The sequence below is a fragment of the Cryptomeria japonica genome, chromosome 7, assembly GCF_030272615.1.
Source record: "Cryptomeria japonica chromosome 7, Sugi_1.0, whole genome shotgun sequence".
In the NCBI taxonomy this organism is placed as follows: domain Eukaryota; kingdom Viridiplantae; phylum Streptophyta; class Pinopsida; order Cupressales; family Cupressaceae; genus Cryptomeria; species Cryptomeria japonica.
In genome coordinates, this window is record NC_081411.1 from 502276539 (window position 1) to 502288368 (window position 11830).

The 11830-nt window shown below is 34.5% G+C and overlaps 1 protein-coding gene across 2 annotated transcripts; it reads right to left on the reverse strand.

The window, feature by feature from the left end:
- Positions 1-1053: 1053 nt before the first annotated feature.
- On the reverse strand, positions 1054-11196 carry LOC131060172 (thioredoxin H-type). 2 transcript variants are annotated; one of them, XM_057993304.2, is made up of 5 exons: positions 11015-11196; positions 9519-9604; positions 8403-8525; positions 3740-3862; positions 1054-1478 (listed from the first exon to the last, which is right to left on the reverse strand). In XM_057993304.2, the coding sequence occupies exons 2-5, from the start codon at positions 9540-9542 to the stop codon at positions 1341-1343; spliced, it is 408 nt and encodes a 135-aa protein (XP_057849287.1). In that variant the 5' UTR covers positions 9543-9604; positions 11015-11196; the 3' UTR covers positions 1054-1340. The 2 variants fall into 2 exon arrangements, with proteins under 2 accessions (XP_057849287.1, XP_057849288.1); XM_057993305.2 differs by lacking the exon at positions 9519-9604 and having other exon boundaries at positions 11015-11191.
- Between the last annotated feature and the right edge of the window lie 634 nt (positions 11197-11830).

Below are 11830 nucleotides of genomic sequence, written 5' to 3' on the forward strand. Positions count from 1 at the left end.
AAACACTCGATTTTGTGTAAAAATGTTACTCTTTTCAAATTTATTTTTGTTGTTGGTGTGGGTATTTTAGATGTCATAACATGTCATTCTCGTGTAATAAACAGTTTTATATATTTTGTGATAATTTGAATTTCTTTGAATGCATTCGTAGTGTTTCAAGAGTGGTTTGGTAGTGAGATTGTTTGATTTCCTAGTTGTTTGTATTGACTGTTGTATCAGTTTATTTGGGCCTATTGCAAATATTGAATAACTATAATAACTTTCCATTGGATTCTCATTTCTGTAATTGGGTTAATGTATTTTGGTTTTCAAGTAATCCAATTGAATACAATGCAAATTTGGTGATTCCTAAATAATCTATTTTTATGTTTTTTTTGCAAATTTAGATAAATTTATTTTAAAAATCATTCAGATCTGATATTACTTCTATAAATTACTAAATTCATATTACAATGGTATCAGAGCCAAAGCCAAATTCTTGCCATCCTGTAGGATAATTTTAAATATGCTGGAAGTTTTTGAAAAAAAATAATATTACAAACCAGTAATGTAAGTGCAATTGCTAAATGGTATAAAGAATACCGGAATCTAACTAAAAGTGCAAAGGTTAGAAATCCAATTTTTCCAAGACAAATCCTTGATATTCCTAGAGGAGAGAGATCCAAACATGCATAAAGTTTATTTCATAGTAGATTAAAAACTTTTACCTCGTTATTTAACAACCACGTAAATTTTCACAACCAATTTGAAAGAAATTATCTTATATCGGTATAATTGGTTGCTTGAACACTTGATATATTATTTCTGATAGCTGATTAGTGGATTTTCCATGGCATTTGGCATGAATAAACTTCTTAAAACTAAAGATTAATGAATTTCAATTTCTAAGTGTGAAATAGGATCATAATAAATTAATCAATAACTTGATGAAGACAAGTTCTCTACTCATTGATGAGCACACCTCAGATGGGGAAATCTGCAACCTCTTTTTACATTCCATAAATACGAACAAATAAAAGTATATTTATAAAAGTATTAACTTCCATTCTATAATGAGAACAAATAAGCTACTGAGGATTTATATTGCAATGTTGCAAGTGCCAGTAAAATGTCGGGCAATTTATTTATACAAAACATGTAGATGATATTTATCATGATAGTGCATGATGATTTATATACAGAAAAGAAAGCATCTGGGAGGCATAAATCGCTTTATACTCTAAATTCCACCCAGATCAGTTTTACCGTTCCAAAAATATATATAGCACAAACATAAATTAAATCCAAATCACAATACTTATGGAGAAACACAAGGCTTACAAGGAGCATCTCTAAGCTTACTAAACTGTAGTGGCATAATTTATAACTTTCTTCTCCAGTTCAGGTCTGTTTGCTCCCACCAGCTTGTCTATCTGTTTCCCATCTTTTATGAAAATGAAAGTTGGCATTGCTCGGACTTCCCATGTAGCAGTAAGATCCTACAGAAATTATGATATAAACACGTGTAAGGAAGAAAAAACTCATTGAGTGATAACTTTACATGCAAAGCAAAAATATATAAGAAAAAACAATCTAACAACACAACATTTACACTCCATCCTTTATCAGGATTTGATATTCAGATATTTTAAAGACCTTGCTTTCAAGAGAACTGGTTATCTATTATTCATAATAAGGTCCTGTGTGACAGAGGCAGGATGTGGAATGCGGAATGATAATATAGATGGCTCCTAGAAAACTAGAGAACGTGGACAGCTTAAGGAGTGCAGTGCATACGGCAGCTGAGAAAATCAGAATTGCAGAAACTGAATCTGACCGGCATAAGATGTACGCATTATTTTAGATGAAGTTCCCTAGATTGATGTATGTGGAAGGGCTCTTTTCGTGCATAAATCCTATTGTGCCCCTGGAAGACACTGTCTGATACTAATGCATGCTCAATCAGTGTGTTTTCTAAAAGTGCAATGTAGACCCATTTATTGTGGTATGTGACTAAACTGTAACGTATAGCCCCAAGCTCTCGTTCTATCTCCCTCGCAACCTCCCTCTCCCTCTAATTTATATACTCGTGCATGTCCGCTCAGTACATTTTCTAAAAATGCGCCCTAGACCCCCACCTCCTGCCCCTCCGCATCCCCTTCTCTCTCTTCTCTGATGATGCTTAAACGAGTGGTGCTTTGCAATTAAGTATTCAGTTATAACATGGTACCAGAGCATGCGGATACACCCAAAAGTAATGTAACTTTTTAAAATATATATTAAACAACATCTCACTTTCTAGAGTTTGGAGCCAAATATTTATGTTCGTTTTGTCATTGATAAAATAGATTGGAAGAAAATCTAGTGTCCTAATGGCGACCTCCAAAAGAATAAGGGTTTCACACATAACTATAATTGTGGGAGCCATAGCATTCTTTTTCATAAGCTGTTTGCAAATATGGAATCTGCTTAAAAAGCTGTTTGCAAATATGGAATCTGCTTAAAAAGTAAGAGCGTAGGTTTTATATTTTGGTTTCTTCATTTGATCTTTTGATTAAGTGCCCACCAAATTCAGCAACTTTCTCTCCGAGTCCGCAAATTAAAGGCTTTCAATTTAAAATTTAAAATATTCTAGGCATTTGCATTTTATATTGAAAAGTAGCTTCCATAAAGATGAAACCATTATTCTGCATACTGTATAATGAAGTAGAAGTAAAGGTTTCATGAGATACGATTGGATATGATTATAGAAAAAGCTATGATCATATTTGATTTTCAAAGGATCGACTTTAATTTGAGAAAAAGTGAAACAGATGAGAAAATCATAGTTGACTTTCACAAAGATCAGATTCTTTCCTGGAAAAGTGAGAACAGAACATCAAAAATCAATTTTTCAGACCATTACATTTGATTTCAGAAAAGAGAAATCAGAACACTAATCAGATGTGATCTGGAAAAAGGAAAAAGATTTTATTTTAGAAAAAATTGAGACAAGGATACACTGGGACGCATCTCGAGGACATTTTTTGATTTTTGGCCAACCCACTACCCGTAGCATTTCGAGGAGAAGACAATAGAAAACATCCCTGGGCCATCCCGATCTTTACTACACTCCAGGAAACGTCCCAGAACCATCCTCTGATGACTGGAAACATGAAAGATGTCCTCCGACCCTTCCCAGACGGAAAACATTTAAGTAAAAAACATGCAAAACTGGTGACTTTAAGTTAAAAACAGAATGGTCCCTTCAGAATATTTTTTTATCTTCAAAATTTTAAAAAATAAGGAAGAAGAAAACAATGTTGTTTCAAAAGTTGGAAGTATGAAAATGCTGAAAGAAGGGTTCATGGTTGAAAAGGAAAATCATGTAGAAACCACAGCAAGCAAATGAACAAAAACCTCGGAGAGGGTGAAGTGGGAGGTGGACAAAGACACTGAGCTGGAATTAACAGATGATTATATAAAACTTTATGGCAGATGAATGGAAGGTGATCAAAGCCATCGTGAGCATACAGGGCTCTCCCTAGCTTGGAATGTTGCCGTCTCTTTGCTGTTAATTTGCTATTATGGCCTACTATCATTTTGTTTTTCTCTGTTCTGGACTTTTAATGCTTTTGTCTGAGCTTTGTTTAAGCTTCGGGGACATTTCAAAACACCTTTATTTAACCTTTAATAAAATAAAAAATGTTGTACCCAACAAATCAAAAAACAGCCAGCAAACTTCATAAACTACAGATTTCTTAGAAGTGGATCATCTTACAGCCATTTCATCAACGTCCACTTTCAGGAACAGCAGTTGTGCATATCTCTCAGAAAGCTCGGTATAAAAAGGAGCAATCATTTTGCAGGGGCCACACCATGCTGCAGTAAAATCCACCACGACCTGAGAAAAATAGTTACTTGTATAAGAACAATTGAACTAATCAATATGATTATTTTTTAAAATGAAGAAAACAAATAACTCTGAAAAAGTGATACCAATTGATTTGGATAAAGAGAAAAAGTTGAAATTAAGACAAATAGGTACTTTCTGTTGGGATGTGAAGTCTGACTCTTCATTTCATCTTCCCCATCTTGTCCCTTCGTTTTTTGTTGAAGACTATTTATGCAAGCTGCAATAATAATAATAATAAAGATCTGTGCTCTGCTTTCTGGTGGATGTAGCCAAATTGGTGAACCACGTTAAATACTGTGTTGTGTATAATTTATGTGTTCCCAATTTACCTTTTGTTTTAACAATTGGTATCAGAACTTAAGGATCCAAGCAGAGCAGGCTAAAGAAATATGAGGATTAAGGATAACCGCACCCAAAGCAGAGAAGAAGCTCATTAAAAAGAAGGCTCTGGAGGAGAGCAGTGGGGAAAAGATTCCCACAGCCATGGCGAAGAAGAAGCCCGAAGAGAAGGCCTTGGCAATCGGGGATAATAAGAAGAGTAATTGGGCGAGAAATGGCACAGAATGGAGTGTGATGTGGGTAAATTCTAGAGGCAATTTAATTTGCTGGAGGCAATATAGATATGTATAAGTTAATGAATTCAATTATTAGTTAGGAAAAAATTTCTTCTGAAATTATTGGTGATAGGGCAGAAATCCCGCTCTATGTTTATGATTCTTAATCTACAGGACAGTGCATTGTTAATTGGTTGTCTGTATGATAAAATTTGTTTTCCAATGAATTCCCTGTACATATTGATTGGACTTTCTATTGGTTAAGAATTTTCTTTGTGTTGCATCCAAATATTGAGACCCCATTCATTCTGGACGAAGCGGAGTGAGCGAGCTTTGTACTGCTTGAAGGAATGTTTGCCGGAAGCTTTTTTTATCCTTTCCAAAAACGTTTTTTTTTTTGGCTTTCGCCTCTCTTTCCAATTCGCAGCCATAGTTGTGACATTTAGTTATATGCAGCTTCCTTTCTGGGACACAGTGCAGAAAATTATAGTGAATATTTTCTTTTAAAACTCTTTCTCGGTGTACTTCTGGCATTGGCGGATTGCTGTTATTCATAGAGATATTAAAAAATCGTAGTTTTTCTCTTAAGGCTTGAAATTAAGTGGGAGTCTCCTAATTATAATTTCGTAATATTTTTGTGTTTCTGGAGTGGAGCAAGAGAAGAGGAGAGAGAAAGATGGTATCCAACTCTTTAAACTCACCCTGGGTAGCATGCAAGTTTTGAGAAGAAAGTGTACATCAGAGTGCATATTTACACCTTATTTTCACCGAAAGAACCTCAGAAGTTCATGAATGTTCCCAACATCTCTGGAGCGAATAATGTGATCGTGTAGGAAGCGGCAGAGACTTCTGTGGCACGGAAAAATAAATTAAGTCGGTCTACACCATTTGTTTTGAGCAGGGACGGGTTTAAAATTGGAATCCAAAGCACTTGTGAAAAAAATGATACAGGTGTCAATTGCTGGATTTGGCCCAGATTTTGCAAGGTATGGAGAGTAATTGCAGCTGTAAGTTGTAAGTGTGGAGTTTTGGTATCATTTTATAGATTTTGCTTATGAGATCTATGAACCTGACTACTCGTTGTAGATTTGCAAATCGGATCATGGATTTGGTGTTTGTGTCTTTAAGTTTATAGATTATCCAAATGGATAATTAGAGTGTTTCCACTGGACTTGTAGCATGCTTATCATGATACCATGAATAGTTTGGTGTCACACTACAGTTGGGAGTTTTTTTTTTGGTTGTAAGATTTTTTTTGTCAAGAGGTGGTTATCTTCATGTGATTGGAGATGTTGATTCTTAGATGCCATGGTAGGCTCTTGATTCTAGATTAGAGCATTGGCATGATACAGGTTCTCTTGGCAAGTTATGCTTATTGGAGCATGTGGTCTTCATTTGTGAAGATGTAAGATCAAGTTGTCATGTTGTGTTCCCAGGTAATGCAGACGTGCAGTGGGAGTTTTGACATTGGTCTTGTTAGTGCTCTTAGTATCGAGTACATTGGCGGATTGACCATGGAGGTGCTTTTGAAAACTAAGAGGCTTGGGTGAGGCTGGAGTTCTCTTGGGATTAGAGAAAATTTGTTGAGACGGTATCTCTTTAGAGGTTTCAACAAGAAGACCAAGGAGCCTACACCTGGTGATGGACGCGAGTCCATTCTAGACCTAGGTTTGATCTTCCTTGATTACAAGGGCTTACATCCATGTTGGTTGGGTGTTGTTAATGCTTTCATTTGGGGAGGTATAGGAGATCATATTTGGCACAGCTAAGCACTTGGTGGTGTTGGTAGAAAGATGAGATATGGTTGCATGGATGTTTCATCCTAAAGTTTTTTGAAGTCATCTATTGTTGTTGAACTTTATTGTTTTTTTAACAGCAATATATGGTCTTTTCATGAGGACTTGGAGGATGTCAAGTGAGTTTTTGCAGCAGGTTGGTTGTAGGTTGCAGGCCATTGTGATTTGATTATTACCACACCTTTTATGTTAGTGCTGATTGGTAGATTTGAGTTATTTTTTTGGTTAACATTGCTCATGCAACATGTGGACTACTATATAAGTGTCTTCTAGTTTTTTGCACGTCAACGGTTTTTGGTGTGTTTTGTTGGAAGATGGGATTACACAAATTGTTGTATGGGCTAGATATGTTGGCGTGATTTTATTTGATGTTGTATGGTTAGTTGGATGTGATTAGCAATTAGTTGTGGTTGCTATTCCAGCTATGGTGATTGATTCTTGGCCTGTTTATTACCATGGCATTTGGTGATTGCATTTGGATATTGGTTGAGAATGGAAAGCAGGGGATATACTTCAAGTGGGGAGGTTGTTCAGATGTGAAGTCGCAGCGTGAGTCAAACTTCAAGTAGGAGATTGTTGGGATGTGAAGTCTGACTCTTCATTTCATCTTCCCCATCTTTGTCCCTTCGTCTTATGTTGAAGACTATTGTAGAAATATGAGGGTAAATCCCTATGTATGCAAGCTGCAATAATAATAAAGATCTTTGCTCTGCTTTCTGGTGGATGTAGCCAAATTGGTGAACCACGTTAAATATTGTGTTGTGTATAATTTGTGTGTTCCCAATTTGTCTTTTGTTTTAACACTTTCACAGATTCTTTAAGAAAATTACGACTGAGCTATTTGGGAAGAAACTAATATCATTTGTTCATAACTTACTTGTAGCTTCAATATTAAACTAAGGCCAAGGTTAGTAAAAACGTTAAATAATCCTGGTTTGAAAATGTTGAAAATTGTAGCTAGCTCGGATACCTGACTATTGAATTTTTAATGTTGTCAATGACAATTAAAATTCCTATGTATTATCTCTCATGCAAACCGAACCACTTAGGGCTGGGCCCAAACACATGTAATGTGGAGGCAAATAAATGTAACTTTGGGCTGGACCCAAACATGTAACATGGAGGCAAATAAATGTAACTTAGGGCTGGGCCCAAACTCATGTAATGTGAAGGCAATAAATGGCAAATAAATTAATTAATTGATATGCAAGCCGACTTGAGGGTTTGGCACCAAAGGTTGGATATAAAACCAACAGCAAATGAAGTCATTATAGATCATCATCTTATGCGAATGTTATCTGCTCTCCAAACAGTGATCTCTCCTTCACTTATGCGAACTTGTCCAAGTCTATTGTGCGAATTCATTAAGGCTGATTGTGTGGCGAAGTTGTCAAGATCATCATGCGAGTTTAATGAAGACTCTTCTTGTGCGACTTACCTCTGCACATTAACCTACAAGTCATCTAAGTACTCTGCGAACTCCTTCAGCAGAGCATCAGCAAATTGCATTCCTTCAGCAGGGCAGTGAACTATTCCCAAAGGACAGCGAATACACTTCAAGATCAGCGAGTGGTCATCAAACTGTCTTCCTTGATTAGCATTCAAGTATACTGCAGATAAGTTCATTATTCTGCTATGTGTGCCCTAGTTTGGTTTCATTATACTATTGTGCATATACTGCTGTTCTAAATGCTTCAAGTGTTGGAGCCGAATTGTAAAAATACTGACTAACTATTGCATAATAAGATCTGAAATTTATAGCTGGGTTTTTAACTTTTTCACCTCCAAGAGGGAGGTTTTCCCAGGGTATGTTGGTGTTCCTAGTGTTCATTATTTGGTTTTATGTCACTGCTATCATCTGTGTGATTCTAATTTATCAGTTGGATCTTAAAACTAACAGAAAATGGTTTCAGCAGAAAAACAGAAACTTCATCTTGAATATAAAATGTCTTATATTATATAACCATTGGTGTTGATGACCAACATTGTCTTCTTATAATAGTCTTTATTTGTTAAAGAGAAGATAGCATTAACACAAGATTGCATTTCTACAGAGTCACAGTCCGTTTGCTTTATTATTAGTAGCCAGAAATTTATAAACCTGAAGTAAATCATCACAATAAAAGAAAAAACATAGATCTCATTGCCGCATATTCAAAGGAAACTGAAGAAACTTACAATCTTTCCATTCGTCGTTGCCTCAAAAAGTTTTGCCTCCCACTCTTGTTTGGAAGTGATAATATGTACATTTCCATGAGGACTTGCCATCTCTTCACTATCACTGCCTTTGACAACCGTACTCTAAACAGCATTGGATTCAGTTGTGAGATAATTATATAATTGTTGTAAAACGAAACATAAAATTTGAAGATCCTACAGTTAAATAGGCTTCACAATTCACATGCGCGATAGATGAGTTTTAGAATGAATCTAAGGTATTTGTAATAATCTTCTTAACGCTGCATATGAACCAAACAAAACAAGCAGGCTGCCAACAAAAAAACGCTAATACCGTAGTTCAAAATCTGAGACTCAGCAGGCCCAAATTTTGAGAGACTCGAGATTCGACAAAATCTCAGCATATTATAAAAATACAAAATACATAAATAAACTTAAATAACTACAAGATAGTGTTAAAAATCTCAGAAATAAATTTAATTCTTGCATTGCTAAAAAATTTGTTGAATTGTCCAAATCCACCACAATGGGGAAAAACTGAAAAATGAAAACATTTCTGCTAGCTGGAGAGATTTTGAAGAGTACTCCACAAAACTCAGCAAGCAATAACAATAACTCAGCGGTGGGCTATTGGGTGATTAACTTGCCAAGGCATTTGAATCATGAGTTGCTAAGTAGCTCCTCAAGTGTTAAAGCTACAAGTACTACAGCAATCATAAGTTGATTATATGAGGATGCAAATCAGAGCAGGAAAAAAGGCTCAAATAATTAACAGGTAACTTTTGAATACATGGAGAATATTGCCTCTAATAAGCTCTCGTCTCAAAGATTTACAGAAATAAAGCTCATGCATGTACCAACATCTGATGGTAAAAAATCGGAACTGTCATGAATTACTGACAAGATTATCAAGTGTTATGACAAAACTACTAAAAAGCCAACTGCCACTGACAATTGAAGTACATTAAGGCCAAAATGTCTCTCGAAATCTATTCCCCCAGTAAAATCGGCATTGGTGATGAGACTACCAAGACAAACTCTAGGCCCAGCAATGTTCAATGCTCTAAGAGCACAACTTTGAAATTAAAAAAAAAAAAAAAAAGCTTAGATTTGTACCTCTTGGCTGAAACAAAGGCCCATGTTAATTTCAGATTGCTGAACCCTTTGGAATATGAGAAAATGCTACCGTATCCAGTTTATGTCTATCAAAAAAATTTGGCAGAATATAAGTGCCATAGAATTGCAAACAAATTGATCACTTAGATCCAAGCATTGCCAGGACAGAAGAAACAGAAAATATGATAAAATACTTGCAGGCCAATATCGCAAGCTCAATGAAGATTCTGTCTGAGTCACTTGAAGATGAAGTAACCTTAGCAACATGAAAGCACATCGTGGAATAACAAAAACAATACTTCAAAAATGGTCATTGCTTTTGGTTGCAATGTTTTCCCTGTATACAGCTTACTGTTTACAGGATTTCCAACTGATGAATGCATTTTGTGTACCATTAAAATATAGGCAAAAAGAATATTTTATATCAACATTAGAGTGAAGATTGTGCATATATAGTATAAAGTTCCCCTGTTCCCTCAAGCTCTAATACACTTTTGCAATACATATAGAAGGGCACATATAGATGGTGTAAAGTAACAAGTTCCCTTCTCACCCCCAAGGTTCTCATACCCCAAGAAGGTTAGGCTGGGACCTAAAGGACTAATATACTACCTTTAACTTGAATATTTGACATATATGTGTATATATATTATACGCACATTAACATGCATATACTCATCAAATGTTATATACTAGGTATCTATCTAGTAAGCATACAGTTATATAATAACTCCACGTTCATGGAGCACAAGCATCTCAAGAGTGGAGCATGTTTTGCTAAAAGAAAATTTATTTTTTAGTATTAAGAATTTTGATTCTAAAAATACATCTTTTCAATATAAAATTATATATTTTTAATTATCAGCCCTAGCCTTAATCTTAAACAAAAATATTTTAAGCTTCTCATATTTTCATTTTTTCCTCATAAATGGAAAAATAGGGAATTAATTATATATGTATATAGTGCGGCAAATGTGCTGGCTTGCAATTACTCGAGATTAAAGTGAACTTTTCTGAGCTAACGCTGCTATGATCCTGACCGTATCGTATCCAATATTTTCTAGATACTTCTCATCTTCACATCCAACAACGGAAACGATATCCATAGCAGTAAACGTATCTTATTTGTGCAAAACAGATGTCAAGTTTAAAACCCTAGGTTTGTCCCATAACGCCGTTTCTATATTTAGGCTGCAATATTGTTTTGACTGACTACGCGGCTGGTCATTTCCCTTAATGGCAATTGTGGGGCGTGGATCATGACGCCCCATTTTTGTACAAGAGGAAAAATTGAATCGGTGTACACACAAGAGAAAGATAAACCAAACGAAAAGGAATTCCAGACGAATGAATGCAAGCAGGCTTGTAAAATGAAAATCGTGAACAAGTACTATCGTGTTTCTTAAGACAATTTAAGGAAAACCAAATTCTGCAGAAAAACAAAAAGTTTTCAATATTGACAATTAATGAAAGGGGAGGAAGCGGGTGTTACATACCTCCAGTGCTCCTGCTGCAGATGATGAAATAAGATAAAACTTGTATGAAGACGCGGCACATTAAATGGATCCCTTACTGTTCTCGACAGCTCATTCTCTAATTGTTATTATTTGATCATTGCGAGCTTAATACTTATAATTGTATTCTATTTTCCAACTTAAAATTCTTCTCTTGTATTTTTTTCGTACATGCATGATAAGAAAAGCTCTTAATCTTCTAGTTGACTGCTGCTAACTCTGGAAGCTTTGGAAGTTTTGATTCTTCGAGCTGGAATTTGACTGTCAATATGGCCGTTTTTACACTTTAGATTTTTAAAAAATTAGTGGACCCTATCACTATGCATTCATTTCAAATTATTTATAAATGGTAAAATATTATAATAGATAATATATATTATATAGTATTATAAGATTGATATATATTATTATTTTAGAATGTTTATTAGAGAAATATAAATTTATTTTAAATATTTTAAAATGATAGGATATAATTGTTTTTTAATTTTATAATATTTTAATATAATTTTTTTAGTATATATGTATATGAATTTAGAAACTTGGTTAATTCATTTTTTTAATATTTTTAATAAGATTGTCTTAAATATCAATTTAGAAATTTGTCATAATTGAAATAATGGAATATCATTGTTTCTAATTTGTATAATATTTTAATATAAATTTTTAGAATAATTTTTATTTTAATTATAAACAAAGATTTTTGGGTATGAATTTATAAACTTGTAAATTTACCATTTTTATATTATTAGAAGAACAAAGATTTTCATATTTTATGATAGCTTCAATCTTTGTCAAGCT

Coding starts and splice junctions, on each gene's coding strand:
- LOC131060172 (XM_057993304.2), bottom strand. CDS start 9,542: ATGGGCCTTTGTTTCAGCCAAGAG. Junction 8,526..9,518: donor GCCTTTGTTTCAGCCAAGAG/GTACAAATCTAA, acceptor AATGCTGTTTAG/AGTACGGTTGTCAAAGGCAG. Junction 3,863..8,402: donor CAACGACGAATGGAAAGATT/GTAAGTTTCTTC, acceptor TATTTTTCTCAG/GTCGTGGTGGATTTTACTGC.